General features: G+C 32.2%; 1 protein-coding gene and 1 long non-coding RNA gene across 2 annotated transcripts in view; both read right to left on the reverse strand.

Moving 5' to 3' along the window:
* Positions 1-27,736, reverse strand: part of LOC126888616 (uncharacterized) — a 558,932-nt gene that overhangs the window by 32,656 nt on the left and 498,540 nt on the right. The window lies entirely within an intron of this gene.
* Positions 1-27,736, reverse strand: part of LOC114332282 (kinesin heavy chain) — a 175,808-nt gene that overhangs the window by 22,765 nt on the left and 125,307 nt on the right. The window contains exons 8-12 of the mRNA XM_028282059.2: positions 26,663-26,988; positions 18,118-18,463; positions 15,376-15,648; positions 12,946-13,103; positions 9,831-9,932 (exon numbers count right to left, since the gene is read on the reverse strand). Coding sequence (XP_028137860.1) covers positions 9,831-9,932; positions 12,946-13,103; positions 15,376-15,648; positions 18,118-18,463; positions 26,663-26,988 — 1,205 coding nt within the window. The remainder of the gene's footprint in view (positions 1-9,830; positions 9,933-12,945; positions 13,104-15,375; positions 15,649-18,117; positions 18,464-26,662; positions 26,989-27,736) is intronic.

The raw sequence follows: 27,736 nt of genomic DNA on the forward strand, positions 1-27,736 counted from the left end.
GGACATGTTTGACGTCTCGAATTTCCTAAGCCAGTTGTCCGATTTAAGTGATTTTTTAGTATGTTATAGCCTTATTATTTAAGAATATCGGTGTAATATTATTGTTGCTAGACAGCTAAATCTTATTTTATACCGGGTGTAACAATCATACTGTGTTTTTTCCATAAAGTTCCGAACACCCTGGTGAATATTCTAGCATATATAAAATATTAAAATTAAAACTCAATTGTAGCCTTAGGCAGGCCGCACAACAAAGAAACATGAAACGTAAATCACGTTTCATGGAAATAAAACACTGCTAAACAAATAGACGTCCGGCCATTTGTGAAACTCTCCGAAAATAAAAATATTTTATGAGCATGAATCACACTCGTTTCATTGGTAGGCGGTCTTCAAGATTTGTTTAGCTGTGTTTTATTTTCATGAAACGTGTTTTACGTTTCATGTTTTACGTTTTACGCCTTAGACTTTCTTAACAATTTCTTTTTTGATTCATTTGCTTATGTTGGATAAAGTTACGTACTTTTAGGTACAACTACCCATGTTCTTTATCAATACAGGGTGTGTCTAAATAAGTCCGACAAACTTTAAGGGGTAAGTCTGCATGATAAATTAATGACCGTTTGCTTAATAAACATATGTCCGCAAATACTTCGTTTCCCAGATACGGGATGTTGAATCTTTTCTTACAAACTGACGATTCGAAGAGGTAGTTCTTGCGCATTTTTTGACATACGAGAGAAGAATTTCACATTCACCATTGGCGTGCATACGGGTGTAAACTTTTAGATATATCTCGTATGCACGCCAATGGTGAATATAAAATTCTGAATTGTATGTCAAAATATTTGCAATAACCACCTCTTAAAACCTACCAAATTTCATTTGCATATCTCAACCGGTTTTAGAGCAATAAATAAATCGTCAGTTTGTAAGAAAAAATTTAACATCCCGTATCTCGGAAACGAAGTATTTGCGGACATATGTTTATAAAGCAAACGGTCATTAATTTTTCATGCATAATTACCCCCTTAAAGTTTGTCGCACTATTTAGAAATACCCTGTTTGATGAAGAACATGGCTAGTTGTTAAAGTACCTAACTTTTTTATTATCCAACATAAGCATATGAATCAAAAAAGAAAATGTAAAGAAAGTCTAAGGTTACAATTGAGTTTTAATTTCAATATTTTATATATGCTAGCTGCTAGAATATTCCACAGGGTATTTATTCCGAATTTTAAGGAAAAAAACACACTATGATTGTTACACCCCGTATAAAATGACTAGCAACAATATTATTACACCGATATTATTAAATAATAAGGCTATAACATAGGTACTTAAAAAATCACTCAAATCGGACAACTGGTTTAGGAAATTCGAGACATCAAACATGTCCCATTTTTAAGGTGTTCCTTTAATTTTGCCGGTGTGTGTAAAGTTTTATTGAAAAATATTATAGAGGAGTCCTGAGGTGTTATCGGGCCATCAAAAATATAGGTTCAATTATAAAGGCTTTATATTATCTGACAACGTAAATCAGAAAGATAATTATCACTTATCATGAGGCAATAATTTTGCACATACATATTTGCAATAATGTCGGCAGAACCTGGTGGACAAGAACTTGTTATTGTATGGACGACTATCTCACATGCTATTAAAACCAATGTAGACCGGGCAGTATCGTCACCCCCGCTAGCGTAATTATTCCGATTCAATTTTTTTGCACAAACTTACTCAAAAAGAGGTCCTTATAACATATCCACAGGGTGCCGGGCGGTGCCGTGGTCGAAAAATTTAAAAAAAATTTTTTTTTTAACAAATCCACAAAAATAATTTTTTTATTTTCAACAATTTTTTTTATATTTTTTGGGTCATTCTGAGCAAAAAAGGTCTCCTGTCATTTTTCTCTAAAATTGACTGTTGTCGAGTTATACGCGATTAAAAATTTGAAAAATGCGAAAATGGCCATTTTCGAGGCTTCATAACTCGATTAAAAATGATTATTATGAAATGAAAAAGTGAAAAAATCAAGATTTAAATACCTTCTTCAACGTCCTGAAGAGATTTTTGTCACTTTTTTATTACAAAGCTGTTATTTTTAGTTATTAACAATTAGCGGTATAGTCCAACTGTATCGTCGCCCCCGTTAGCGGAACTATTTCGATTAGATTTTTTTGCACAAACTTACTCAAAAATAGGCCCTTATTACATATCCACAGAGTGTCGACCGGTGGTCGAAAAATTGTTTAAACAATTTTTAGACCACGGCGCCGGCCGGCGCCGTTATATGTTATAAGGACCTCTTTTATGTCCTTATAATATGTTATAAGGACCTCTTTTTGAGTAAGTTTGTGCAAAAAAAATCTAATCGAAATAGTTCCGCTAACGGGGGCGACGATACAGTTGGACTATACCGATAATTGTTAATAACTAAAAATAACAGCTTTGTAATAAATTAATGACAAAAATCTCTTCAGAACGCTGAAGAAGGTATTTGAATCTTGATTTTGTTACTTTCTGAATTTCATAATAATCATTTTTGATAGAGTTATGAAGCCTTGAAAATGGCCATTTTCGCATTTTTCAAATTTTTAATCGCGTATAACTCGACAACAGTCAATTTTAGAGAAAAATAACAAGAGACCTTTTTTGCTCAGAATGACCCAAATTATCTAAAAAAAAATTGTTGGAAATAAAAAATTATTCTGAAGCTATTTTCTTGTGGCATTTCTATAATCAAGTATATTCAAATGGGAAATAAGCAACAATTTTACCTAAAAATGATTTTATTAACGTTTCGATGCCCAAGTCGGGTATCGTTGTCAAAATACAAAATAATACTAAATAAACAAAAATGTTGTTGCTTAGTAAAAAATTCTTCTAATAATTTATTTAATCTGACTCATTTATATCGGCAATTCAGACACGTATTATACATTTTAAAGTAGACGACTTTAAAATGATATTGCCAATATTGATGAGTTGCGTTCCTGGGACGACTTTACTAAAAGATAGTTCATTCGATTACATGAAATCATTCCCAACTTAAGAATATCCGCCACAAAAAATCATAGCATGTGATCTGTCTTTAAAAAGACAATCAAATGCAACGGAAAATATCAATACCATATATAAAAGGACTATCCGAGAAACTTAAAACAATAGGAAATAAATTCAACATATCAACAACATTCAAAACAACAAACACATTGAGATCTATTCTATCTAAAACTAAACCTAACAGTGAACAAGAAAGAACAAAGAATTGTATTTATAAAATACCTTGTGAATGCGAACAATTTTATATAGGTGAAACGTCAAGACCATTAAACGTTAGAGTAAATGAACATCAGTCTTATATAAAAAATAGAGAATTTGATAGATCTCAAAATGTCAACACGCATGGGATAATGAACATAGAGTTCAGTGGAGAGATTCAAGTATAGTCCTAAAAGAAGCAGATAGTAAAAAGAGAAAAATCAAAGAAGCGGCTCTAATTATGCTAAATGAAACCAATTGTGTCGCAAATTCCTCGGTAGAATGCAGTAGGATGTGGTTACCCATATTAAAGGAGGAAGTCAATAGAAAGAAAATACCACAATTAGTAAATCAGTAACATATCGAGTTAGTACATATTTAGTATTTTAGTATTATTTAAAATTTAAAATATCAAGTCAGAATTTGGTATTATTTTTTGAGAGTAAACTAAATGTAAACCCAAATACTTACGATGTCGGGATAGTATCACGAGGTTTTTCCTGGTTTTCCCTCGTGATTTACTATGGAATCTCTAACGCGAGAATTTCACACCGTTGCATTTGATTGTCTTTTTAAAGACAGATCACATGCTATGATTTTTTGTGGCGGATATTTAAGTTGGGAATGATTTCATGTAATCGAATGAACTATCTTTTAGTAAAGTCGTCCCAGGAACGCAACTCATCAATATTGGCAATATCATTTTAAAGTCGTCTACTTTAAAATGTATAATACGTGTCTGAATTGCCGATATAAATGAGTCAGATTAAATAAATTATTAGAAGAATTTTTTACTAAGCAACAACATTTTTGTTTATTTAGTATTATTTTGTATTTTGACAACGATACCCGACTTGGGCATCGAAACGTTAATAAAATCATTTTTAGGTAAAATTGTGGCTTATTTCCCATTTGAATATACTTGATTATAAAAAAATTATTTTTGTGAATTTGTTTAAAAAATTTTTCGACCACGGCACCGCCCGGCACCCTATGGATATGTTACAAGGACCTCTTTTTGAGTAAGTTTGTGGAAAAAAATCTAATCGAAATAGTTCCGTTAACGGGGGCGACGATACAGTTGGACTATAGCGCTAATTGTTAATAACTAAAAATGAGAGCTTTGTAATAAATTAATGACAAAAATCTCTTCAGAACGCTGAAGAAGGTATTTAAATCTTGATTTTGTCACTTTTTGAATTTCATAATAATCATTTTTGATAGAGTTATGAAGCCTTGAAAATGGCCAATTTCGCATTTCTCAAATTTTTAATCGCGTATAACTCGACAACAGTCAATTTTAGAAAAAAATGACAGGAGACCTTTTTTGCTCAGAATGACCCAAATTATCTAAAAAAAATTTTTGGAAATAAAAAAATTATTTTTGTGAATTTGTTTAAAAAAAATTGTTTAAAAAATTTTTCGACCATGGCACCGCCCGGCACCCTGTGGATATGTTATAAGGACCTCTTTTTGAGTAAGTTTGTGCAAAAAAATCGAATCGGAATAATTGCGCTAGCGGGGGCGACGATACTGCCCGGTCTAATGTTAAATCACGTTCAGTTATTCGAATTTAAAAGCTGCATATCTTTAATTTTTTTAATTAGGCAACCAATAATACACGTCATTCTTAAACAGTCTAGCGGCAAAAGTCAAAAATGATTCAGAAGGGTGGTAGACGCTGAACTGTCCATTTTAGAGAAATAAATTGCAAAAAATAGTTTTATTTTGAGATTTAGGACAATTAAAAAAAAACAGAAAAACGACATTTGATATTTTTTCTGATCAGTATTACAATTAACAGTATCTGATAATTATTCAATCTATCAATAATAAGATTATGATATTATTTTCCCATCAATCTCCGGAACAAGACCAAAACTTGAAGATGACTATGGAGAGCAAAAAGGTTATGAAACTATTTACTTATGGCATGTTTAACATAGATGTTATTATACAGGGTGTTTCATTGGGAAAGTAACATACGTTAAATGTAGAAAGAGGACACTTAGGCGATCTCAAAAATACCATACTTAATGGATCTTACTCCATTAATAACAAAGATACTGGGTGTTTTATCTATTTTGCCATTTTCTTAATTGGTTCATAACTTTTTAACCACACTGTATATTTATTTTATATTTGGCACGCAAATATCATTTAAGGTGTACAATAAATTAATTTATTTACAATTGTAAAAAATCCAGATCCGGATTAAAAAATATTGGAAAAATGTTCCGACCCCAAAAAAACACCCTGTACATTAAATTTTTTTTAAAATGGATTTTTCAGTTGAAAAGAGGATGAAAAACTAAATTCAGTGGTATAATTTGAATTTTCGGCAAAATGATTTTTCTGGTGAAGTTTTGAATTTGAATTCGGAAATTAAGTGAATTGCGAGAGCTCTAAGTAGAAAAAAATTGAAGTTCAGCTTACAACTTGTCAACCTCACTGTATATTGATTTTATATTTAACACGCGAATATTCTTTTAGGTGTCCAATCAATTAATTTATTTACAATTATAAAAAATCCAGGTTCAGTTTAAAAAATATTGTGTAAATATTCCGACCCAAAAAAACACCTTGTATATTAATTTTCTTTAAAATGGATTTCGCATTTGAAAAGAGGATGAAAAACAAAATCAGTGGTATACTTTGAATTTTCGAGAAAATGATTTTTCTGGTAAAATATTGAATTTGAATTCTGAAATTATGTCAATTGCGAGAGCTCTTGTAGAAAAAATTAAAATGCGATTTAATTTTAATTAATTCCACTATTTAATCTAAATTGGTAAAATGTTAATATTTTAGTGTTTTTTTATTATGTATGAAAAATAGTTTTTGGCGAATATTCATATTTAAATAATGAATAAATAATAAAGGGTCAATAAAGAATACATCACTTTAATTCACAAAATAGCTAAAAATTATAACAAAACAGCGAAAATGTGCAGCATAATCACTATTCAAAACTAAAGTACTTATTCAAAATAACCACCATCAAAAATTATTTTTTTTTATACGTAGGTACGGTAAATTTTTGTAGTTAGGTACCTAGCGTCATATGTACTGTGTGCTGTGTGTGTTGAGTAAGTGTCTTGTTACATTGCAAAGTCGACGTCATTGTCTTTGCAAAGAGACGCTAATTGTATCCGAACGTCTGCGGTCCCTCTGGTGAGTACCGATCGCACAAGGACACAAAACCATTTTCATTTATTAATTTATAATAAACGAAAAATTTCTGACCCTGGTGAGATTCGAACTCACGACCATTCGGACCTTTCGATCCAAAGGTAGGCGCTCTTACCACTGAGCCACAGAGGGGGTCATCAAAAATTATTGTTATGTGTGCAAATGTTAATATTTTACCAATTTAGATTAAATAATGGTATTCATTAAAATTAAGTCATATTTTAATTTATTTTACTTTGAGCTTCGCAATTCACATAATTTCAGAATTCAAATTTTCACCAGAAAAATCAGTTTGCCGAAAATTCAAAGTATACCACTAATTTTGTTTTTCATCCTCTTTTCAAATACAAAATCCATTTAAAAAAAATTAATATACAAGGTGTTTTTTTGGGTTGGAACATTTATACAATATTTTTTAATCCGGACCTGGATTTTTTATAATTGTAACTAAATTAATTGACTGAGCACTTTAAAGAATATTCGCGTGTTAAATATAAAATCAATATACAGTGTGGTTGACCAGTTGTAAGCTGTATTTCAATTTTTTTCTACTTAGAGCTCTCGCAATTCACTTAATTTCAGAATTCAAATTCCAAATTTCACCAGAAAAATAATTTTGCCGAAAATTCAAAGTATACCACTGAATTTAGTTTTTTATCTTCTTTTCAACTGAAAAATCCATTTTAAAAAAATTTAATGTACAGGGTGTTGTTTTGGGGTCGGAACATTTTTCCAATATTTTTTAAGCCGGACCTGGATTTTTTACAATTGTAAATAAATTAATTTATTGTACGCCTTAAATGATATTTGCGTGCCAAATATAAAATAAATATACAGTGTGGTCAAAAAGTTCTGAACCAATTAAGAAAATGGTAAAATAGATAAAACACCCAGTATCTTTGTTATTTATGGAGTAAGACCCATTAAGTATGGTATTTTTGAGACCGCCTAAGTATCCTCTTTCTACAGTTAACGTATGTTACTTTACCAATGAAACACCCTGTATTATGTATATTCGATCGTAGACGAACCGGAGTGGAAGACATTTCGAACAGATAAACGAAGGCGGAGAATACCCTAACACGATACATTAACGGCCTCAAACGAATTGTCAATCAATCAACCAATGATAAATTGGACAGAAGAGGCGTAAAACAGAAATAGATTTAAATATTTAAAATCAAAATTGGACGAAAGTCAAAAATGAACAAATCAGGGCTGATTGATAATGATTGATCATGTATATTACCACAATTGATTGTTATAAGAATAACATTTTTACACTTGGTTTGACGTTTTGACTTCCAATCCGGAAATCGATTTCAAAAAATGTTGAAATAAAATTGTGATTATAACGTTGAAACATCAAAGCAAATGTAATTCGCATTACACAATCAATTGTGGCTTAATCCCGCATAAAATAATGTAAAGAGTTACCGCAAGTAACAGGTTCCATCTCGATATTTACGGAAATATCTGGCTGTGTGGATGAAACGCGAAGGGGCAACAAGGGGGGCGCGCGATAGAAGAAAGATCATGCGATGAAATAGAGATGGGCGCATCCGTTTTTCTGGAACCTTCTGGAAGAAGAGAGGTGTAATTTTTGGTTAGTTATAGATATAATTTCGAACTGTAACCTTGTAAATAAATATAGTCGTATATAAATCGAACTGTTGAGTTTTATTTTACTGTAATATCCGTACAATAATATATATGGAGAAGTCTAAAGCATCGCAGACCAGAAAAATGTAGTAAAACCCGGGAATGGAATACTATGTTTCTTGTAAGCATTCTCGTAAATCATTAATACATTGAAAACGTATATTTATAATGAACAATAAAAATATACTAATCATTCCAAAAGAAAAATTTTGGACGAATTTTTGAGAAAATAAACAAAAACCTACTTAAAAATTATTAAATATAATATTTAATGACTCCAATAAGGGTCAAGTATGGTTTCAAACTACACAAAGATTATGATAACTGTATCAAACTAAAAACTGACTAGATTCGTATAAATTTGGGAGATCAGGTGAAATGCAAATAAAAATAATACTGTAATGTGTTTTTGAATGTAGGAATCAAGTTTTAGCACTAAATACCACAATATCTACTTTATTTTTATAGTTCAGTAAATGTACTTATGGTAATATTGAGCAGAAATACGAGTTTTGATATATGTATAACATTTTTATTTGGTTGGTGTTGGAATATGGACATATTCGTTAATAAACATACATTTATATTTTCTTTGTTTCTCCAGGATTTTCTACGTAACTTTCTCTTTCTTCTACTTATGGAATTCCATTATGTTATTTTTCTATTATCTGGGTTATCTGGTTATATTGATCTGGGCTTCATATGTTTGTATGATTTTAACATATTTTCTTTTTTATATGTATATGTCAATACTGCTTTTCCAGCGATATTCTGTCTTATTCCTCATTTCTCTTTATGACAACTTTTGTTACACGACAATATTTTCGAAGGCATTCACATACTAGGCGGGGTTTAGTTGCCTAATTACTATCTTGTTTTTTATTGGCCTTTTTTATTTTTTATTACATAATAGATGGCGCCACATATACCACTCTGTTCCGAATTTGTCTTCGGCTTCTATGACTAATCGATAAAGCACAACTAGACTTAAATTTTAAAGCTGTTTCTTGTAGTTGTAGATAGTCATAACACTATCGTTTTGTTATACAAGTGCTTTGACAAAATCCTAAAGTTTTCGATTCCTCTAGTGTTTAATTAATTTCTTGCACTTGCTTATCATTTTGTGATCAAAAAGCATCTTTTACAATCCACCAATAGTAATGATTTGTCCATGATTCAACTAAGCTTTTAACAATAATGTTTTTTGTCTCTTTTTAGGCCGTTTCTTTATAAAAAAAAAAGCAAAGAAAACCCAAGTATCAGTCACTGGTCACACCAGTTTGAATATTTTGTGGAATGCGTCTATTTAAAATGCTGATTTTGTTACAGATATTAATACCTCAACATATATATAAAGTTCTAATTTGTAAGCACATTAACTACCAGATATTGTGGACATCGGTGCGTAACCAAAAGCAGGGTTAACGATATGAAAAGATGAAGATGAAAAGTATGTATATGAAAGATGGAATCTGTGCATTGCCCCTTCAATTTAGTCATGGTATTTATTGCTTCTTTATCTAACTTATTCATCGCCTCTTTGTCGAATTTAGACATTTTCGATTTCTCGGCGTTAATCTCATTCTTGTAAGGTATGAACTCTTCCCAAGAAGGAGATTTCGACCGCTCTTTGAGGAAAGAGGTCTTTGAAGGGGAAAGGTAATTGTTATATGTTTTAGAATTAGTTTTGTTATCGAAAAAGTCTACTGACATGAGTTCCTGCAGTTTGCTGGACTTCTCGGTCTCGTCGGACTTGATCTTCTCATAATCTGCTTGGAGTTGTTGCTGGGCCAGAGTGAGCTTTTGGTTTGAACTGAAAAAAAAAAAGAAAAACAAGTTATTAAATGTTATTCAACCATTAATTAATCAATCCAGTTACACATTTACACAAATGAACTCGTATTTGTGGCAAATTACAATTTTACAGTGTAAGATATCGAAAAAGTTAACAAACAATTTATATTTTCATCATTATCATCCAGTCCTGAGCTGTGTTTAATATTTAAGTCTTTAAACAATCGGGAAATTGATTTAAAACCGATTACAATGAAACGGTGCCAAAGATACGACCATTTCACCCCTCATTTTTGTTGATTATATCCGATTTTAAAAAGACTTATTTTATTACCACCCCGATACATTCCGTTTGATTATAAGACTACCGCTTCAAATATCTGTAAATTTTTGTAGGAGCAAGTGTTTCTCATATTTTAAAACTGTTAATATCTATCGCTTTTCCATGCATAATTCCTTCATGTGTTTCTTCATTCGAAGAGGAGGTTCTGATATAGTGCATATCCATGTTTGAAATAAATGTTTATTTAAAATTTGAGATATTGGCGACGGCAATATTAGAATCTGCTTATATTAGACCCTAAATACTTAACCCGGCACCTGCCACGTGGGGTGCTAGCAGCACCCCATAACACATTTTCATCAAATATTTGGTATTTCAAGTTTGTTAACCGTGCTGTGCGTCACAGTAGCTTTCTATACTATTATATAGCATAGATTTTTTTGTGTTTGAAGTGGCTATTTAGTGTCATTCTGAACTTGTAGCTCTAAAGTCGAATCGGGGTGTCATCGTCTGGCAGTTTAAGTTTTAAATTTGTTTTTGTGTTTTTGATAAACTGGTCAGATTTCAATTTTTTATTGTAATAACTGATTTAAATTATTAATATAGTCTCTCTATACTCCACAAATTTTAATTTTTTAGATATTTTACTTCACTTCATTTATTATATGTATATTTTAATTTTATTTTTTAACTTTTATAATATATTAGTAGCTAATAAGAGTAATAAGTTAATAAAACATGTTTTTTTATATACTTGTGAAACTCAATACCTTATTTTGTTTATAAACAAGTAGATCACAGAAAATATTTAAGGGGTGCTGTGAGCACCCCAAGTGGCAGTTGACGCCTTGCAAAGTCACGTGGCAGGTGCTGGGTTAAGAGTCTGCTCTCATTCCATGTCAAGAGGCCACGTGTAGAATTGTCGAGTCGCAAATTTTCGTGTGAAACTTTAAGTACATATCTGACAACATAGGATTTATTTTGTTTATTTCTTTTTATTGGTCAAAAATTAACGTGGCTGCTTTCAGGGGGTCTTTGAAAAAGAGATCCCTTTATTTTTTTATTGGTTAATAGTAAATAGGGAGAAATATTTGATTACAACTATTGGTCAAAGAATGATGCTATGGGAGATTGTGGAAGGAGAATGGATTGAGAGAGTAGCGTGTCCAAGTTTTAAGATTCAGTTTTCAGTTTTCTAGTTTTAGTTAAGATCCCAAGCGATGATGTAGTTAAATAAAGTTGTGTAGTTGGCGGCCCGAGATATCAGAGCCAGCAAATCAGTCTCAATTGAGTCTTAGTTAAGATCCCAAGCGATGATGTAATGCAGAAAAGTTGTTTCTTTGCTGGCTCGCTAAGTAGCGAAGCCAGGCAACATATTCTAAGTGGAGCTAAGTGGAGATTCGAAGTCGGTATGTAGTGGATTGGAAGTTCTTCTCAAGAGATCATGGCGCTGCCGTGTTCAGGTAGGAAGCCGGTTAATTTTTCCTGTTTGGAAGATATGTCCAAGCTAGTAAGAAAATGTAAAGAAACACCCCATAAAGAACCACCTCACATCTCCACCAATTCTGAGCAACGAAGCCTTTGTTTATTCCATATGTAGCTCAAATATTCATCCCTTACTGGCACAGTAACATTTGACGTGTTACAACAATATCAACGAAATGCCAGGTTCTAGAAAATGCATAAGAACGAATACCCTTAAAAATGATAAAGGGGATATTATTACTGATACGAAGAAGAGATTGTGTCACTGGACCAATTACATCCAACAACTATTTAATGATCAAAGAGAAGAACAGTCATTAGAAATCATAGAAGATACGGGACCACCAATATTAAGAGAAGAAGTAATATATGCCATTAAAAACACAAAAGAGGGTAAAGCTACTGGACCAGATGATGTGCCCATCGAATTATTAAAACTTATTGATGAAGACATTATTGATGTAATGGTTCACCTCTTTAATCTAATATATCAGACTGCTACAATCTCCAGACAATGGCTGCAATCGACCTTTGTAGCAATTCCCAAAAAGTCAACCTGCTCATATCACAGAACAATAGCTTTAATAAGTCACACACTTAACATTTTTGAAAATAATACATATCAGAATTGTTAAAACTCTTGAATATGAAATTAGTAACACACAATTTGGCTTTAGAAATGGTATGAGCACAAGAGATGCTTTGTTCGGCTTGAATGTGCTGGCCCAGAGATGCATGGACATAAATCAGGATATGTGCTTATGTTTTATAAATTTTGAAAATGCATTTGATAAGGTTCAACATAAAAAGCTTGTAGATATATATTGACAGTCGTGATATGAACATTATATCTAATCTATATTGGAATCAAACTGCCAAGGTAAAAGTTGACAACCAGAACACCCAAAGTATCAAAATACAGACAGGAGTCCGTCAGGGTTGCGTGCTGTCCCCACTACTCTTCAATATCTACAGTGAAGCGGTATTTCAAGAAGCGCTTTCAGATTCAATAGAAGGTATATCTATAAATGGAGAAGTTTTGAACAACTTACGTTTTGCAGACGATACAGTATTAATAACGGACAACAACAATGATTTACAGAACGTAATGCAACGCTTTAATGTACGCTGTCATGGGTACGGACTGAAGATGAATTTAAAGAAAACTAAATGCATGATCATGACTAAATCAGCACACGCAACAATTTGAAATATACGTGGAAATATATTGCTAAAAAATGGTTGACATATGAGATGTACTTACTCTTTGATATCGTTTATCAAGCTCTGCTTTTCTGCTATCTCATCCCTCAATGCCGCAACTTGTTTCTGGTGGACATCTCTCAACTGGTCCATTTGCTGTTCCAAAGCTACACGAAGTTCATTGGCTTCCTTCTTTTCACTCTCACTCGCACTTTGCACCTATGAAACAAAAAAAAAAATCGATATAAATTGCACTTTGGTTGAGACGAAGGTTGAAACATTCGTAGATGGCGCTTCTAAAAACAAGGTTACTATTTTGTTAAGTAGGCACTCTTATTGCAAAAAGCAGAATTATTTTTTATCAATGGTTAAGTTTCTGTATTGGTGGATAAGCTGTCAAGTTCTCTATGCGCCTTAATCTATAGATAGCACTGCTACAAAGTGAAATGTATTTATTTATAGTTGGTAAAACTATACCAGAACTTTTCATCAACAAAATTGTGTGGTTATCAATGGTGACAAATGGGCAGCGTAATTCAATGTACATAATTCAAATTGTGAAGGACAGGCAAAAAAGCAATTACATAATAAGTGGTTTATAAAATAAATTATTCATCTTTCAACAGGACCATGTTTCTTTCAACTTGTTTATTTTTGGCAATATTAAAATTAAGTATGAGAATCGTTTTAGATCAAGAGGCAATAAAGAGCGTGACAAGACAACTCGTAATGCGATAGTTCATAACTTCACAAATGGTAACGGACAATTCGTAACGGTGACAGTTCGTAACTATAAATATTCGTAACGGTACAATTCGTAACGTCAAAACTGAATTACTCTGTATATTTTTGTTAACGTGGAAACTAACTTTACAATTGAAAATAAAGTTTATCAATTTAACGAACCATCAGGATAAACATTTTTGACACATTTCGTGAAGAAATAAATTTGTAATATTACGTCTTAAAATAAATATAATCTAGTAATGGACATTGTATAATTATTATAGTAAAAACATTATTAAACTTTTACTAAACTTTCAAGTGATATTCAATTTCAAGTGATTTCAAGTTATTAATTATTAAACTTTCAAGTGATAATTCAAGATAAAACATTTAAAAGAAATTCTGCAGTGGTCATATTAACAAGAATATATGCAAAAATATGTGTGAAATATATTTAAAAATAAGTGTTCTTAAAAAAGTACCATTACTTTTAGTATAGACATGTAGAAGAATGCGAAGAAAATGCGAAGAATTTAAATACCTAGGGACAGTCATAGCGAAGGAAAGAACATCGAAACGGGACATCCAGCAGAAAATACAACAGGGCCGAAATGTGGTACAAACACTAAACTCGTTACTTTGATCTCCTAAAATCAGTTTACAAACCAAAATGACAATCTATAAGTCGGTTGTAAAACCAATTTTGACGTACGGATCTGAATGTTGGCAAATGACAATGAATGAGAAGAAAAAACTGGAAGTAGTAGAAATTGACTATCTAAGAAGAGCGTGTCCGATAACTAGACTTGATCGCATTGCAAATGAAGAAATAAAAAGAAGAATAGGAAGGATCTACGATGTCGTAGATGCAATAGAATCCAAGCAGCTTTTATGGTACGGGCATGTTATGCGAATGGATGATGAATGATGGCCAAAACAGGCTATAAACTATATTCCATGGAATAGAAGACCAGCACTGGAATGGAGAGAAGGAATTAGAGGAATAATGAGAGATAGAGCCATAAATGAGGAAGAATAGACCGACCGAAAAAGGTGGAGATCGAAATGCAGGATGCAGCAGAGGCTGTAGGACCCCCGTAGATATGAATATATATGTATGCAAAATGCATTTTGTATAAATTCAGTAATACTAAATTTGCTAAAAAAATTAAATGTTGGCGTTACGAATATGTATAGTTACGAACTGTCGCCATTACGAAGTGTCGCCGTTACGAATTGTCCGTTATCATTTGTCGGATTACGAACTGTCGCGTTACGAGATGTCATGGAACCCATAAATAGATATTTTGAAGATCTAAAGCCGCGTCCTCACTGGTAAAAATTTGCGACGCACCAGCTGTTCGTCGCAAATATTTGCGTGCTCGAGGTAAATTGTGCTAATGTGGACGGGTTCGACGCATAAATCGGACGCAAGAATTTTCGATGAACACAACGCATACGCTCCATCGGTTGTCGGTTTTTAAGCCGCGTTCTCACTGGTCAATTTTTCGTGCGTATTGAACTAATGGTTCGTCACAAGAATTTGCGTCGCAAATTTTTACCCGTGAGGACGCGGAGCAACAAAACGAAAACTTCAGTGACAGAAACCGGTTATTGAACAAACGTTAAAAAGAAAAATGATGGGAGACAAAATAAATAACCTACTTTTTTGAATTCGAGACCGAAATATTTGCATCCACCCTCGTAGTGAATAATTTTCTATTTATATTGAAAAAATAAATTTGTAGTAAATTATTATACATACCTGTTCTGCTGCTTTCAATTTAGCACATTCCTCCCTCAGCGCATCGATATTCTCTTCTAACAATCTCTTCTTGTTCTCAGCTTCCCTCATGGACTCCTGCAAGCTCTTCATCCTAGCTTCATGTTGGGAAATCAACAATCGACACTCAGCCAATTCCTTCTCGTATTCAGTAACTTTTTTGTTGCTGTCCTGTTCTTTGTTTTCGATCTCTTGCAATCGCTGTGTAAGGCTTGTGACTTCACTTTTCATACGGGAAATGTACAATCGTGCAACCTTAAAAAATATTTCAGGTAACTGTAGATTTAGTATTAAAATAGCACAAAACAAAGAAATATATTACTGTGAAGCTTGAACTTTTTGTTAATACACATAGTATTCTAATACATAGTTTAATATCTGGATCTTTCAGGTGTATGAAGATCCAAGGTCCTGACCAAATACCATCAGACTGGCTCAAACTTCTAGATGAAGACAATGTCTCAGAACTAACAAACGTTTATAACCACATATACGAAACTAGAATGATGCCACAGATATGGTTAGAGCCTACATTTACTCCACTCCCAAAAAAACCTAATTCATCATTATGTAAAGACTTTAGACTAATAATTAGTAAAAGAGATGGAGTAATAATTAGTCTAAAGTCTCATGAGTCTACTTCTTAATAGAATCAAGCAGAGATGTGAAGAGACAATGGGAAACCAACAATTCGGTTTCAAAGAAGGATTGGGAACAAGGGAAGCTTTGTTCTCAATGCTAACATTACTTCAACGATCATGGAAAGTACAAAAATCAATTTACATCTGCTTTATATATTTTGAGAAGGCGTTTGATAGGGTTCAACATGATAGGCTGTTTGATGGCTGTTGTTCTAGATATGATTGGAATAGATGATAAAGATCTGAGACTTTTAAAACATCTATATTGGAATCAAGAAGCTTCTATTCTGGTAGATGGCAAAGAAACAGACAAAATTTGCATTCAAAGAGGTATCAGATAGGGTTGTGTGTTATCCCCAACTTTGTTTAACGTACACTCAGAAATAATTTTTAACGAAGCCTTGGAAGGACAATGTGGAGTTCTAATCGGTGGAGAAACTATTAACAACTTCAGATATGCAGACGACACTACGATCATTGCTGAAAGTATCGAAGATCTGCAATTTCTTATAGATCGAGTCACTAGAGAATGCTCCAATAACGGACTTAGCATAAATACAACAAAGACAAAGTTACTTGTGGTTAGCAAACAAGACGTCGGCCCTATGCAACTAATTGTCAGTAACGAACCGATAACAAACGCTAACCATTTTAAATACCTATGATGTTGTATAAACGACATACTAATTCCGGATGAAGAAATTAAAACTCGTATAGAAATTGCAAGAGGAGCATTTATGAAACTTAGATCTATTCTGAGCAACTCTCAGCTGAATTTACAACTAAGAATCAAGTTCCTAAAATGTTATGTGCATCTTGTATTAGTATATGGATGTGAAACCTGGTTTATGAAGGTTAACATGATGAACAAATTAGAAGCCTTCGAGATGTGGTCATATCGTAGAATGAACAAATGAAATAGAGAATGCGGAAAAATCCCCTTACGAATAATTCACACATCCACTACTTCGGGCTGGGAAATTTTTTTTGAATAGAATCAAAGATCCAAACACCGGTTCTTAGAAATGTGTTTCGCCCTCTTCAACCTCTCTGGGCTCATCAGTGAAGATGAGAGGTTGAATCTCTTCAGACACATTCCAATCAAAAAACAACATTCGAGACCTAGACATAGCAGGAGCGTAAATCTACGCCCAATCTGACAATGACCGTCTCAAGTTTTAATTCCCTAATTACTACTTAAAGTAATATGTTTTAAAAACAAAAGATGTAGTTACTGGTTTGGACGACCACTTTTGATCACTGAGTGTGTTTCAAAGATCTACATCTTTTGTTTTTAAAACATACATTTTACTTTAAGTAGTAATTAGGGAATTAAAACTTGAGACGGTCATTGTCAGATTGGGCGTATATTTACGCTCCTGCTATGTCTAGGTCTCGAATGTTGTTTTTTGATTGGAATGTGTCTGAAGATATTCAACCTCTCATCTTCACTGATGAGCCCAGAGAGGTTGAAGAGGGCGAAACACATTTCTAAGAACTGGTGTTTGGATCTTTGATTCTATTCAAAAAAAATTTCCCAGCCCGAAGTAGTGGATGTGTGAATTTATTCGTAAGGGATTTTTCCGTATTCTCTATTTCATTTGTTTGTTTTCGTACGAGTGGTCGTCCAAACCAGTAACTTTGGATCTTTTGATCACTGAGTGTGTTTCAAAGATCTACATCTTTTGTTTTTAAAATATCGTAGAATGCTCAGAATATCTTGGGTTCAACGCATTTCAAACAGAGTAGGCTTAAACAGAGTAGGTCAAGGCGAAGATGACATAATCAAGATGATAAAAAAAGAGAAAACTTGAATATCTCGGAAATATAATGAGAGATAGCAGATACAGGATGCAGCAGTTAATACTCAACGGAAAGATCGACGGAAAAAGGGAATTGGTAGGAAGAAATATTCATGGCTCCGAAATCTTCGTCAATGGACTGGATTATCAGCAGATCAACTATTACATGCGCGCAAGATCGAGAACGATATCGGCAAATTGTCATGGAAAGGTGTCAAGTTGTCATAAAAAAGAAGAAGGTGTATTAAAATACCAAGGATTCAATAAATCAATTGACTTACCGTAAATTCTTCTTCTAATTTAGCCACATCGTTAGATATCTTAATATCTTGACCGTCCCCTCCTCCCAGCGAACTGCCTATCTCTCCTAACTCCTTCAGTAGATTACTCAGCATCTCAGTGATTCTCTTCTTCTGGTGGTTATTCATGTCACGCAATTGTTGCAATTCGGTGGTAGTGGAGTTAAGGTTAGTCTGTTTTTGCATGAGTTCTTCAGAGAGAGATTCCATTTCTTTGTTTTTAGCTTCGACTTCTTGACTCTTCTGGTCGTAGTTGACGGCCAATTCTTCGAGCGCTTGCAAAACTTCTTTGACTTCTTCTTTGGCGCTTTCGTTTTCTTGTTGTATCCTGCGGAAAATAGAATTTGATATTAATATTGACAACAGAACGAGAAATAAAGGGGATATTTGATTTGGTGTTCTGACAAAGTAGATTTTATGTAGTCAACATCTGCGGATGGCTCCAAAAAGAGAATAGAATGCTCGAAACATCAAATTTTCAACACCTTTCTATTCGGAAACTAACTTTAATATTATTAGGTGATATTTAGGTCAATTCTACATGAGATTAAAAACACCCAGAGCACCACAAAAAACTATAATCCTCTCAATATAAAAGCGATTTCACGCAGAACTTAAACGATGCTTGTGAAGACTCAAATTGAAAGCCCAAAGATTGCAAATTCCTGTTCAAATTTTGGCAACAGAGTAAGTAAGAATTTTGATATTATTTATATAGAATGAAGAGTCAATTGGACAAAACACTTCAGGTTGATAAGCATTACAAGGTTTAGTGTTCGCAACTTTTAATAGTTAAACAGTTAACATTAAACAGTAACTTTTATACTGAATGTTATAATAAAAACTTTTACAAGTTAACTCTTTGCTAATTTGACATTATAATATGAAAAATTAAGAACTGGCACGGGACATGAAAAAAAAAACGGGAGCAACAACTGTTTCAACAGGTATGTGTAGCCGTCAATGACAATCGACCAATAATGACTTGGAACGTACAATACAATAAGAACGAATAGAATAATAAAATATCTTTACATGGAAAATTAGGTATTGATTATACAGTGAGGATGTTTAAGTTGGAATACATTCATTTTCTCGAGAATGGGCGATTCTGGAGATAAATCCCGAAACAGGTAGATTTTTATTTTTAAATTATAATTTTTCGACATACCTAGTATATCATACTAGTGACGTCATATATCTGGGCGTGATTACATACATCAATGATTTTCTTAAATGAGAATAGGGGTCATGTGATAGCTAATTTCAAAGGTTATTCAATTCTTTATTCAGTAATATAAACATTAACATAATTATTTATACAGGGTGCCCAAAAAACTTTTTTTTATTAAATTGAGGCAAGAAGAAGAATGTATGTAATTTATTTAATTCGAAATACATTTTACTGTTGTCAGAAAACGGGAAAAAATGTTTATTAACATTTATTATTAATTATTATTATTAACATTATAAAAATAAATTTTTCTCTCGCTGTTGGCTGAGTTAGGTGTATCAGTTTTTTTTATAATTATCCCAGGCGGATGTACGGCTGTGGTGTGAATTTAATCTACTGTCTCGCTTGTGTCATAACATCTTATTTGAAGTAAACAATCTTCATCCATTCTCTTTGGCTTTATCCCTATGTTGTGTCGGATTCTCAAGTTATTTTTCTCCATATGGTCCTATCTTGAGTCATACCAATATCAACCCACTTAACAGACATGTCCTGCCTGTCTTCCTAGTCTACCCAGGTTTTTTGGTCTTCCTCTCCTACTTCTTACAGGAACTTACAACTCTTATTATTGAACGTTTAGCATCTCGACGTTGAACATGCCCTAACCATCTCAATCTATGTTCTCTCCTTTGGCATCAATTGGTGATACAGCTAGACTTATACTATACTCCGTCCCAAACCCTTTTTTCAGTGCGGCACAGATTATCGAATTCTCTCTAACGCATTACAGTTGGAAGTGACAGTAAAAACGTACCTCTGTGATTATTATACATTGAACTTAGAAAATGATGTATTCCTTGACGGGTATTTGCATATTAAAACGAATTTCTACTTATAGATTTATAATTGGTTGGCGATTACAATACTCTAAATAGATAACCAAATCAATGAGGCGAGTAAAGATAATTTGACACAAAAATAATCGATCAAATGGTAAAATGACAATTGTAATTTCTAGGTTGGAAATTTGTCAACGACGTAAATATAAATATTTTATGTTATTGGTATATTCGGGCATTGTATAGTGAAATTTGATATAGTGAAATTATATTTATTTAATTTTACATTAAATTATTTTAAATAATAATATTCTGGCAAATATTTGTATAAATATTGATGGTTATATAAAATTAAATATTCTGACAACTGTCAGTGTCAGATTTATCTAAAATGCCATGTAATGATTTGATTCTTAAAATCCTATATGACATCAAAATTAATGACGCACGAAAATAAGGGTTTGGGATCTACTATACCCTAATATATTAATTCTTAATCTTGTTTACTCCACTTTTTCTCTTACGTGTTCTAACTGCCCAAAATTCAGTTCTATATATCATAGCTGGTCACACAATATTCAACATTTTTCTATCAGTACAAATTCCACTGTTACTTTTCCCTATAGCACAAATTGTATCCTTTATCTAGTTTTCTCGCCCTTTGTCCTTCCACTTCATCTCTTCAGTGTAAGCAATTTGTAAGCACATGTACCGAATTATACTCTTACTTGTAAGAATTACAAGAAACCAAGACCCTTTTCTAACCTGCAATGGCCTTCAGGAGATGCCATTATTTCAGTATAATACTGCCACGTTGGAGAAGATCTTGTAATCATTATGACCTCAAAAGATTTTCGGATATTTGATGTCTGAATGCCTTTTCTATTAGCATCATGTCTAGCAGGAGTTGGTCAAGACACCACCAAAGTGCAGCATTATCCCACAGTGGCTTAAATTTGTCGGTACGGGCCAGGATACCAAAGATCTTATACACATAGATTTGGCCAACTCCGAAAAATAGCGTAACGCGGAGCAGTTCGGGTCGGTGGTCTATCTATCTCTCTCTATTGGCGCTTAGCTTTGTCTCTCTAGCATATGATGGCTGCCGCCTCTGTGTAACTGTCGTTCCATTATTCCCACCTCTTGGTAGATACGCTCACACTCGCACGACAGACAGATAGCTAGACCACCGTACTTGATATCGACGTTACACCCGATGCATTGTTTAGCATATCCCTAGCCCTATCTATTCTTGACATGTCTCTGCAGGATACCCACTGTAAGAACTGTCATGTCAGCCAGTATATTGTTGTCCGTATTTCACCTTTAGGAGGCATGTATTTTATATAGGATGCTACATCGGACGGTGGGATAGATAAGGAAAACAAGTAATATATACCGAGTGTGCCAAAAGCAGCGGGACGGTAGAATATTTCGCGAAAACGTTAGATCTAAAAACTCAAAAACTTATGGTAACTCCCATTTTATATTGCAAATTTTGGTTTCTTATTCAAAAATAATTGAATAGAAACTTAAATAGAACCTCCCATTTTTTTTATTGTAGATTCAGATACTAAATAAAAAACTGTATTCAATACTATAAAAATTAGTTCGCAGACTTACGATACTGTACTAACTTCTATGTATTTGTTTTTTCTACATTCTGCATTTTACAGCTCCATCTACCACAAATTGAAAAAAATCAGATAAGATTTGTTACTTTTTCATTTAACAGTGCACTTCTCGAGATATTAATCCATTTCCATAATTTTCCTAGGGTATCAGCATAAATAGTTTTTTTCCATTATTAGCTATGCGCAAGTTCGGAAGAGTGACACCTAGTGTCATAGATCAGTAAAATTTTTAGCACTTTTATGTATTAAACGTACAAGGTGAGTCATGAGGAACTGTACATACTCCTACCTCGTATAGAGGCCCCTATGGGGAATAACAAATGACCATTAAAAAGTGTCTGCTCAGCATGGTAAAGCTCCAACAAGAAAGATTCCTTAATACTCAAAAGAGTAAATGAATTAAAAATGTATAAACATTCTCAATTTCTTCCTGCACTCTCCGCTTTAACCAGAGTATTATGCAGCTGCTGCATTTTCGTTTTGCAAAGAAATTGAGAATGTTTATACATTTTTAATTCATTTACTCTTTTGAGTATTAAGGAATCTTTCTTGTTGGAGCTTTACCATGCTGAGTAGATGAGTTGTGAATTATTTAAAATTCTCTCATCTTAATTTTCTCGGCACCTGTATGACTTATAAATTGTAAAAGTCTCAGGAGGTGTAACCAAAGAAAGTATTCCACCTGTTGTCAATCTGGTGGTACGGAGGCGATATTTATTGTCGTTTTCTGCGCTGCTTCGATTGATAACTTAGTTTGTCTGCTCCCATTGTTTAATAATATACAGGGCGAGTTTCGCATTTTGACAGAAATTTATATTCGTCATAATTTTTGAACGGTCAGATTGATGTGTCTCTTATTTTGGTCAATCGTTACACTATTACCACCTAATCAACTGATTTATTCAAACTAGAAAAAAATCAGGTCCGGCTTTAAAAAATTTGTTCGTTTGGGTCTTAGAAAAAATTTCACCCTGTAATACGCTTTTTGAAAACTAATATTAATTTTACAAATTAGACAAATAGGCAATTAAAATGACATATTTATTTTTCCCCACACGATTACTTAATTTATAAAAAAAATCAAATTTGACTATGAATTAAAAATTTGGTAAAGTGAACCATAGATTTAAAAAAAATAACTTTCATTACAAAGATTAATTTTTTTAAACAAATATTTGATTTATGTTACCACCCAATCAACAGATTTATTCATTTTTGAGGAGGTAGTTTATACAGGGTGAGTCATGAGGAACTGTACATACTCCTACCTCGTATAGAGGCTCCTATGGGGAATAACAAATGACCATTAAAAAGTGTCTGCTCCCCTTGTTTAATAATATACAGGGCGAGTTTCGCATTTTGACAGAAATTTATATTCGTCATAATTTTTGAACGGTCAGATCGATGTGTTTCCTATTTTTGTCAATCGTTACACTATTACCACCTAATCAACTGATTTATTCAAATTAGAAAAAATCAGGTCCGGCTTTAAAAAATTAGTTTGTTTGGGTCTTAGAAAAAATTTCACCCTGTATACGCTTTTTGAAAACTCTAATATGAATTTTACAAATTAGACAAATAGGCAATTACAATGGCATATTTGTTTTCCCCCACACGATTACTTAATTTTTTATTAAAAAATAAAATTTGTCAAAATCGAAATTTTACCATAAAAATAAAAAAATTTAAACAACGTATTTCTTAAAATTAAAAGTTTCACCATTTTTTTTTTCTATAACACGTGTAGATCTAAAACTCCCCATAACACTTCTCTTTGGACTCTGTAGTTTAACATAGACGTGATCAAATAGATAAATTTTAAATTTTTTCACTTAATTTTTGCGATTTAACTTTGCAATTCACGAAGCTGCACCTTTTATTTTTAAAAATTCATAACTTTTACGAGAAGAAGACTGAAAGTCTACAACAATTGTCATAGTCTTCACAATGCTAAGAGATATGTGTAAATTAATTTTTGTAAAAAAAGTTAATTTTTTTAAATCTATGCAAAAACTTTGCCAAACTTTTTAAGCATAGTTAAATTTGATTTTTTAATAAAAAATTAAGTAATCGTGTGGGGAAAAAATAAATATGCAATTTTAATTGCCTATTTGTCTAATTTGTAAAATTCATATTAGAGTTTTCAAAAAGCGTATACAGGGTGAAATTTTTTCTAAGACCAAAACGAACTAATTTTTTAAATCCGGGCCTGACTTTTTTCTAGTTTGAATAAATCAGTTGATTGGGTGGTAACATAAATTAAATATTTGTTAAAAAAAAATTAATTTTTGTAATAGAAGTTAATTTTTTAAATCTATGGTTCACTTTACCAAACTTTTAATTATTCATAGTCAAATTTGATTTTTTTATAAAAATTTAAGTAATCGTGTGGGAAAAAAATAAATATGCCATTTTAATTGCCTATTTGTCTAATTTGTAAAATTCATATTAGAGTTTTCAAAAAGGGTATACAGGGTGAAATTTTTTCTAAGACCAAAACGAACTTATTTTTTAAATCCGCGCCTGATTTTTTTCTAGTTTGAAAAAATCAGTTGATTGGGTGGTAACATAAATCAAATATTTGTTAAAAAAAAATTAATTTTTGTAATAAAAGTTACTTTTTTTAAATCTATGGTTTACTTTACCTAACTTTTAATTCATAGTCAAATTTGATTTTTTTATAAAAAATTAAGTAATCGTGTGGGGAAAAAATGAATAGGCCATTTTAATTGCCTATTTGTCTAATTTGTAACATTCATATTAGAGTTTTCAAAAAGCGTATACAGGGTGAAATTTTTTCTAAGACCTAAACGAACTAATTTTTTAAAGCCGGACCTGATTTTTTTCTAATTTGAATAAATCAGTTGATTAGGCGGTAATAGTGTAACGATTGACAAAAATAAGAGACACATCGATCTGACTGTTCAAAAATTATGACGAATATAAATTTCTGTCAAAATGCGAAACTCGCCCTGTATATTATTAAACAAGGGGAGCAGACACTTTTTAACGGTCATTTGTTATTCCCCATAGGAGCCTCTATACGAGGTAGGAGTATGTACAGTTCCTCATGACTCACCCCAAATAAAAAAAGAAATGAAAAGGTTTAACTCGCTACAACTCTGTTCCATTTTAATATTTTTTTTTCTGAAATTTTTACATTAAATCTCTTACCATTGTGAAGAGTATGAAAATTGTTGTAGACTTTCAGTCTTCTTCTCGTAAAAGTTATGAATTTAAAAAAATAAAAGGTGCAGATTCGTGAATTGTAAAGTTAAATCGCAAAAATTAAGTGAAAAAATTTAAAATTGATCTATTTGATCACGTCTATGTTAAACTATAGCGTCCAAACGAAGTGTTAAGAGTTGAAGATCTAGACGTGTTATAGAAAAAAAAAATGGTAAAACTTTTAATTTTAAGGAAAACGTTGTTTTTGTAAATTAATTTTTGTAAAAAAAGTTAATTTTTTTAAATCTATGCAAAAACTTTGCCAAACTTTTTAAGCATAGTTAAATTTGATTTTTTAATAAAGAATTAAGTAATCGTGTGGGGAAAAAATAAATATGCAATTTTAATTGCCTATTTGTCTAATTTGTAAAATTCATATTAGAGTTTTCAAAAAGCGTATACAGGGTGAAATTTTGTCTAAGACCAAAACGAACTAATTTTTTAAATCCGGGCCTGACTTTTTTCTAGTTTGAATAAATCAGTTGATTGGGTGGTAACATAAATTAAATATTTGTTCAAAAAAAATTAATTTTTGTAATAGAAATTAATTTTTTTAAATCTATGGTTCACTTTACCAAACTTTTAATTATTCATAGTCAAATTTGATTTTTTTATAAAAATTTAAGGGCCGGTTGTTCGAACGCTAATCAACAATGATCACTATCAAATATTTAATTACTGTCACCAACTGTCAATGTCAACTTTGATTGGGTTGCTGAAAACATAATTGATTATAATTATGAGATTAGTTAATCAATTAACATAACAATTATTAACATAATTCATTAACTAATTTCATAATTGTAATCCATAATTATGTTTTCAGCAACCCAAACAAAGTTGACATTGACAGTTGGGGACAGTAATTAATTATTTGATAATGATCATTTTTGATTAGCGTTCGAGCAACTGGCCCTAAGTAATCGTGTGGGGAAAAAAATAAATATGCCATTTTAATTGCCTATTTGTCTAATTTGTAAAATTCATATTAGAGTTTTCAAAAAGGGTATACAGGGTGAAATTTTTTCTAAGACCAAAACGAACTTATTTTTTAAATCCGCGCCTGATTTTTTTCTAGTTTGAAAAAATCAGTTGATTGGGTGGTAACATAAATAAAATAATTGTTAAAAAAAATTAATTTTTGTAATAAAAGTTAATTTTTTTAAATCTATGGTTCACTTTACCAAACTTTTAATCCATAGTCAAATTTAATTTTTTTATAAAAAATTAAGTAATCGTGTGCGGAAAAAAATAAATATGCCGTTTTAATTATCTATTTGTCTAATTTGTAAAATTCATATTAGAGTTTTCAAAAAGCGTATACAGGGTGAAATTTTTTCTAAGACTCAAACGAACTAATTTTTTTAAAGCCGGACCTGATTTTTTTCTAGTTTGAATAAATTAGTTGATTAGGTGGTAATAGTGTAACGATTGACCAAAATAAGAGACACATCAATCTGACCGTTCAAAAATTATGACGAATACAAATTTCTGTCAAAATGCGAAACTCGCCCTGTATATTATTAAACAATGGGAGCAGACACTTTTTAATGGTCATTTGTTATTCCCCATAGGGGCCTCTATACGAGGTAGGAGTATGTACAGTTCCTCATGACTCACTCTGTATAACAAACTTTCACAAATAATTTTACCTGTTCATTTCAGCCTGCAAGGCCTCATAGTCCCTTCTCGTACTGGCGATGAGTTCGTCCTGTTCTAACATCTGCTCCTTCAGTTTCTCGACATACTGGCTCTGTTGATTAATTTCTTCATCTTTCTCATCCAGCTGTTGGTATAATCGTTCTCTTTCCAATTCCAATTTGGTTCTTTCTTCTAAACCTAACGTGGAGCCGATCATTAGAGCCGGAGTGGCAGGAAGAGGACCGGAAGGTTTCTCCGCGATGACGCTCTCTTCCATTGCTACTGGGGTAACTGCGTCGGATATTTCGTTGAGGTTTACTTGTTCTTCTACTTTCACCTGAAAGTTTTAATTATTAAAAAAAAAACTGACAGAGAGGCTGTTTAGATATGTAAATGAATAGATTAAAATTAAAGGGTACCCCCCGTTAAGATAGACAAAATTCCCTCACCCCCAGAATTCAATTTTTTATCGCAATTTTATCCCTCCACCCCCTTTCCCCTCCCTCCACCACCAAAAACGTATTTTTGTCGTTTTTATTGAGGTTATACTTTTTAGGCGCGATTAGAAAAAATGTTGAGAGTGAATTTTTATAAAAGCGACAGTATGAAGTACGCGCATACCGACAGTATGAAGTTAGTTGCTAAATCTTTCAAGTTACGTATCAATGCAAATAAAGTGTGAAAAAATATATTGGTGTTTTTAGTAAATATATTTATTATAATTTTTATGCCTCTTGGATTTGCCTCCTTTAGTTGGTATTAGGATAATTAGTATTAAAATGTGATGAAAACAAAATTTAAAAATTTGTGTGGAAAATCTGACGCTTTTTAGATTTTCTACGATTCATCAAGAGAAAAGTAATTGCAGGGAGGCTACAGTTCATGAAAAATTACGTATTAACGTTATTTTTAATTTTTGGTATTACTTTAAGTATTTTTTTTTTGTTTTTAGGTGGAATGCAAATTGAAAAAATTTCAAAAAAATTCACACGAATAGTTGAGGCTTTTACAAAACATGTACTATTTTTTATGGACCCGTAGGTTGAGTGTATATAACCTCAATTTTTTTTTATTTTTTTGGGCAT

The sequence above is a fragment of the Diabrotica virgifera genome, chromosome 1, assembly GCF_917563875.1.
Source record: "Diabrotica virgifera virgifera chromosome 1, PGI_DIABVI_V3a".
Taxonomy (NCBI): Eukaryota; Metazoa; Arthropoda; class Insecta; order Coleoptera; family Chrysomelidae; genus Diabrotica; species Diabrotica virgifera.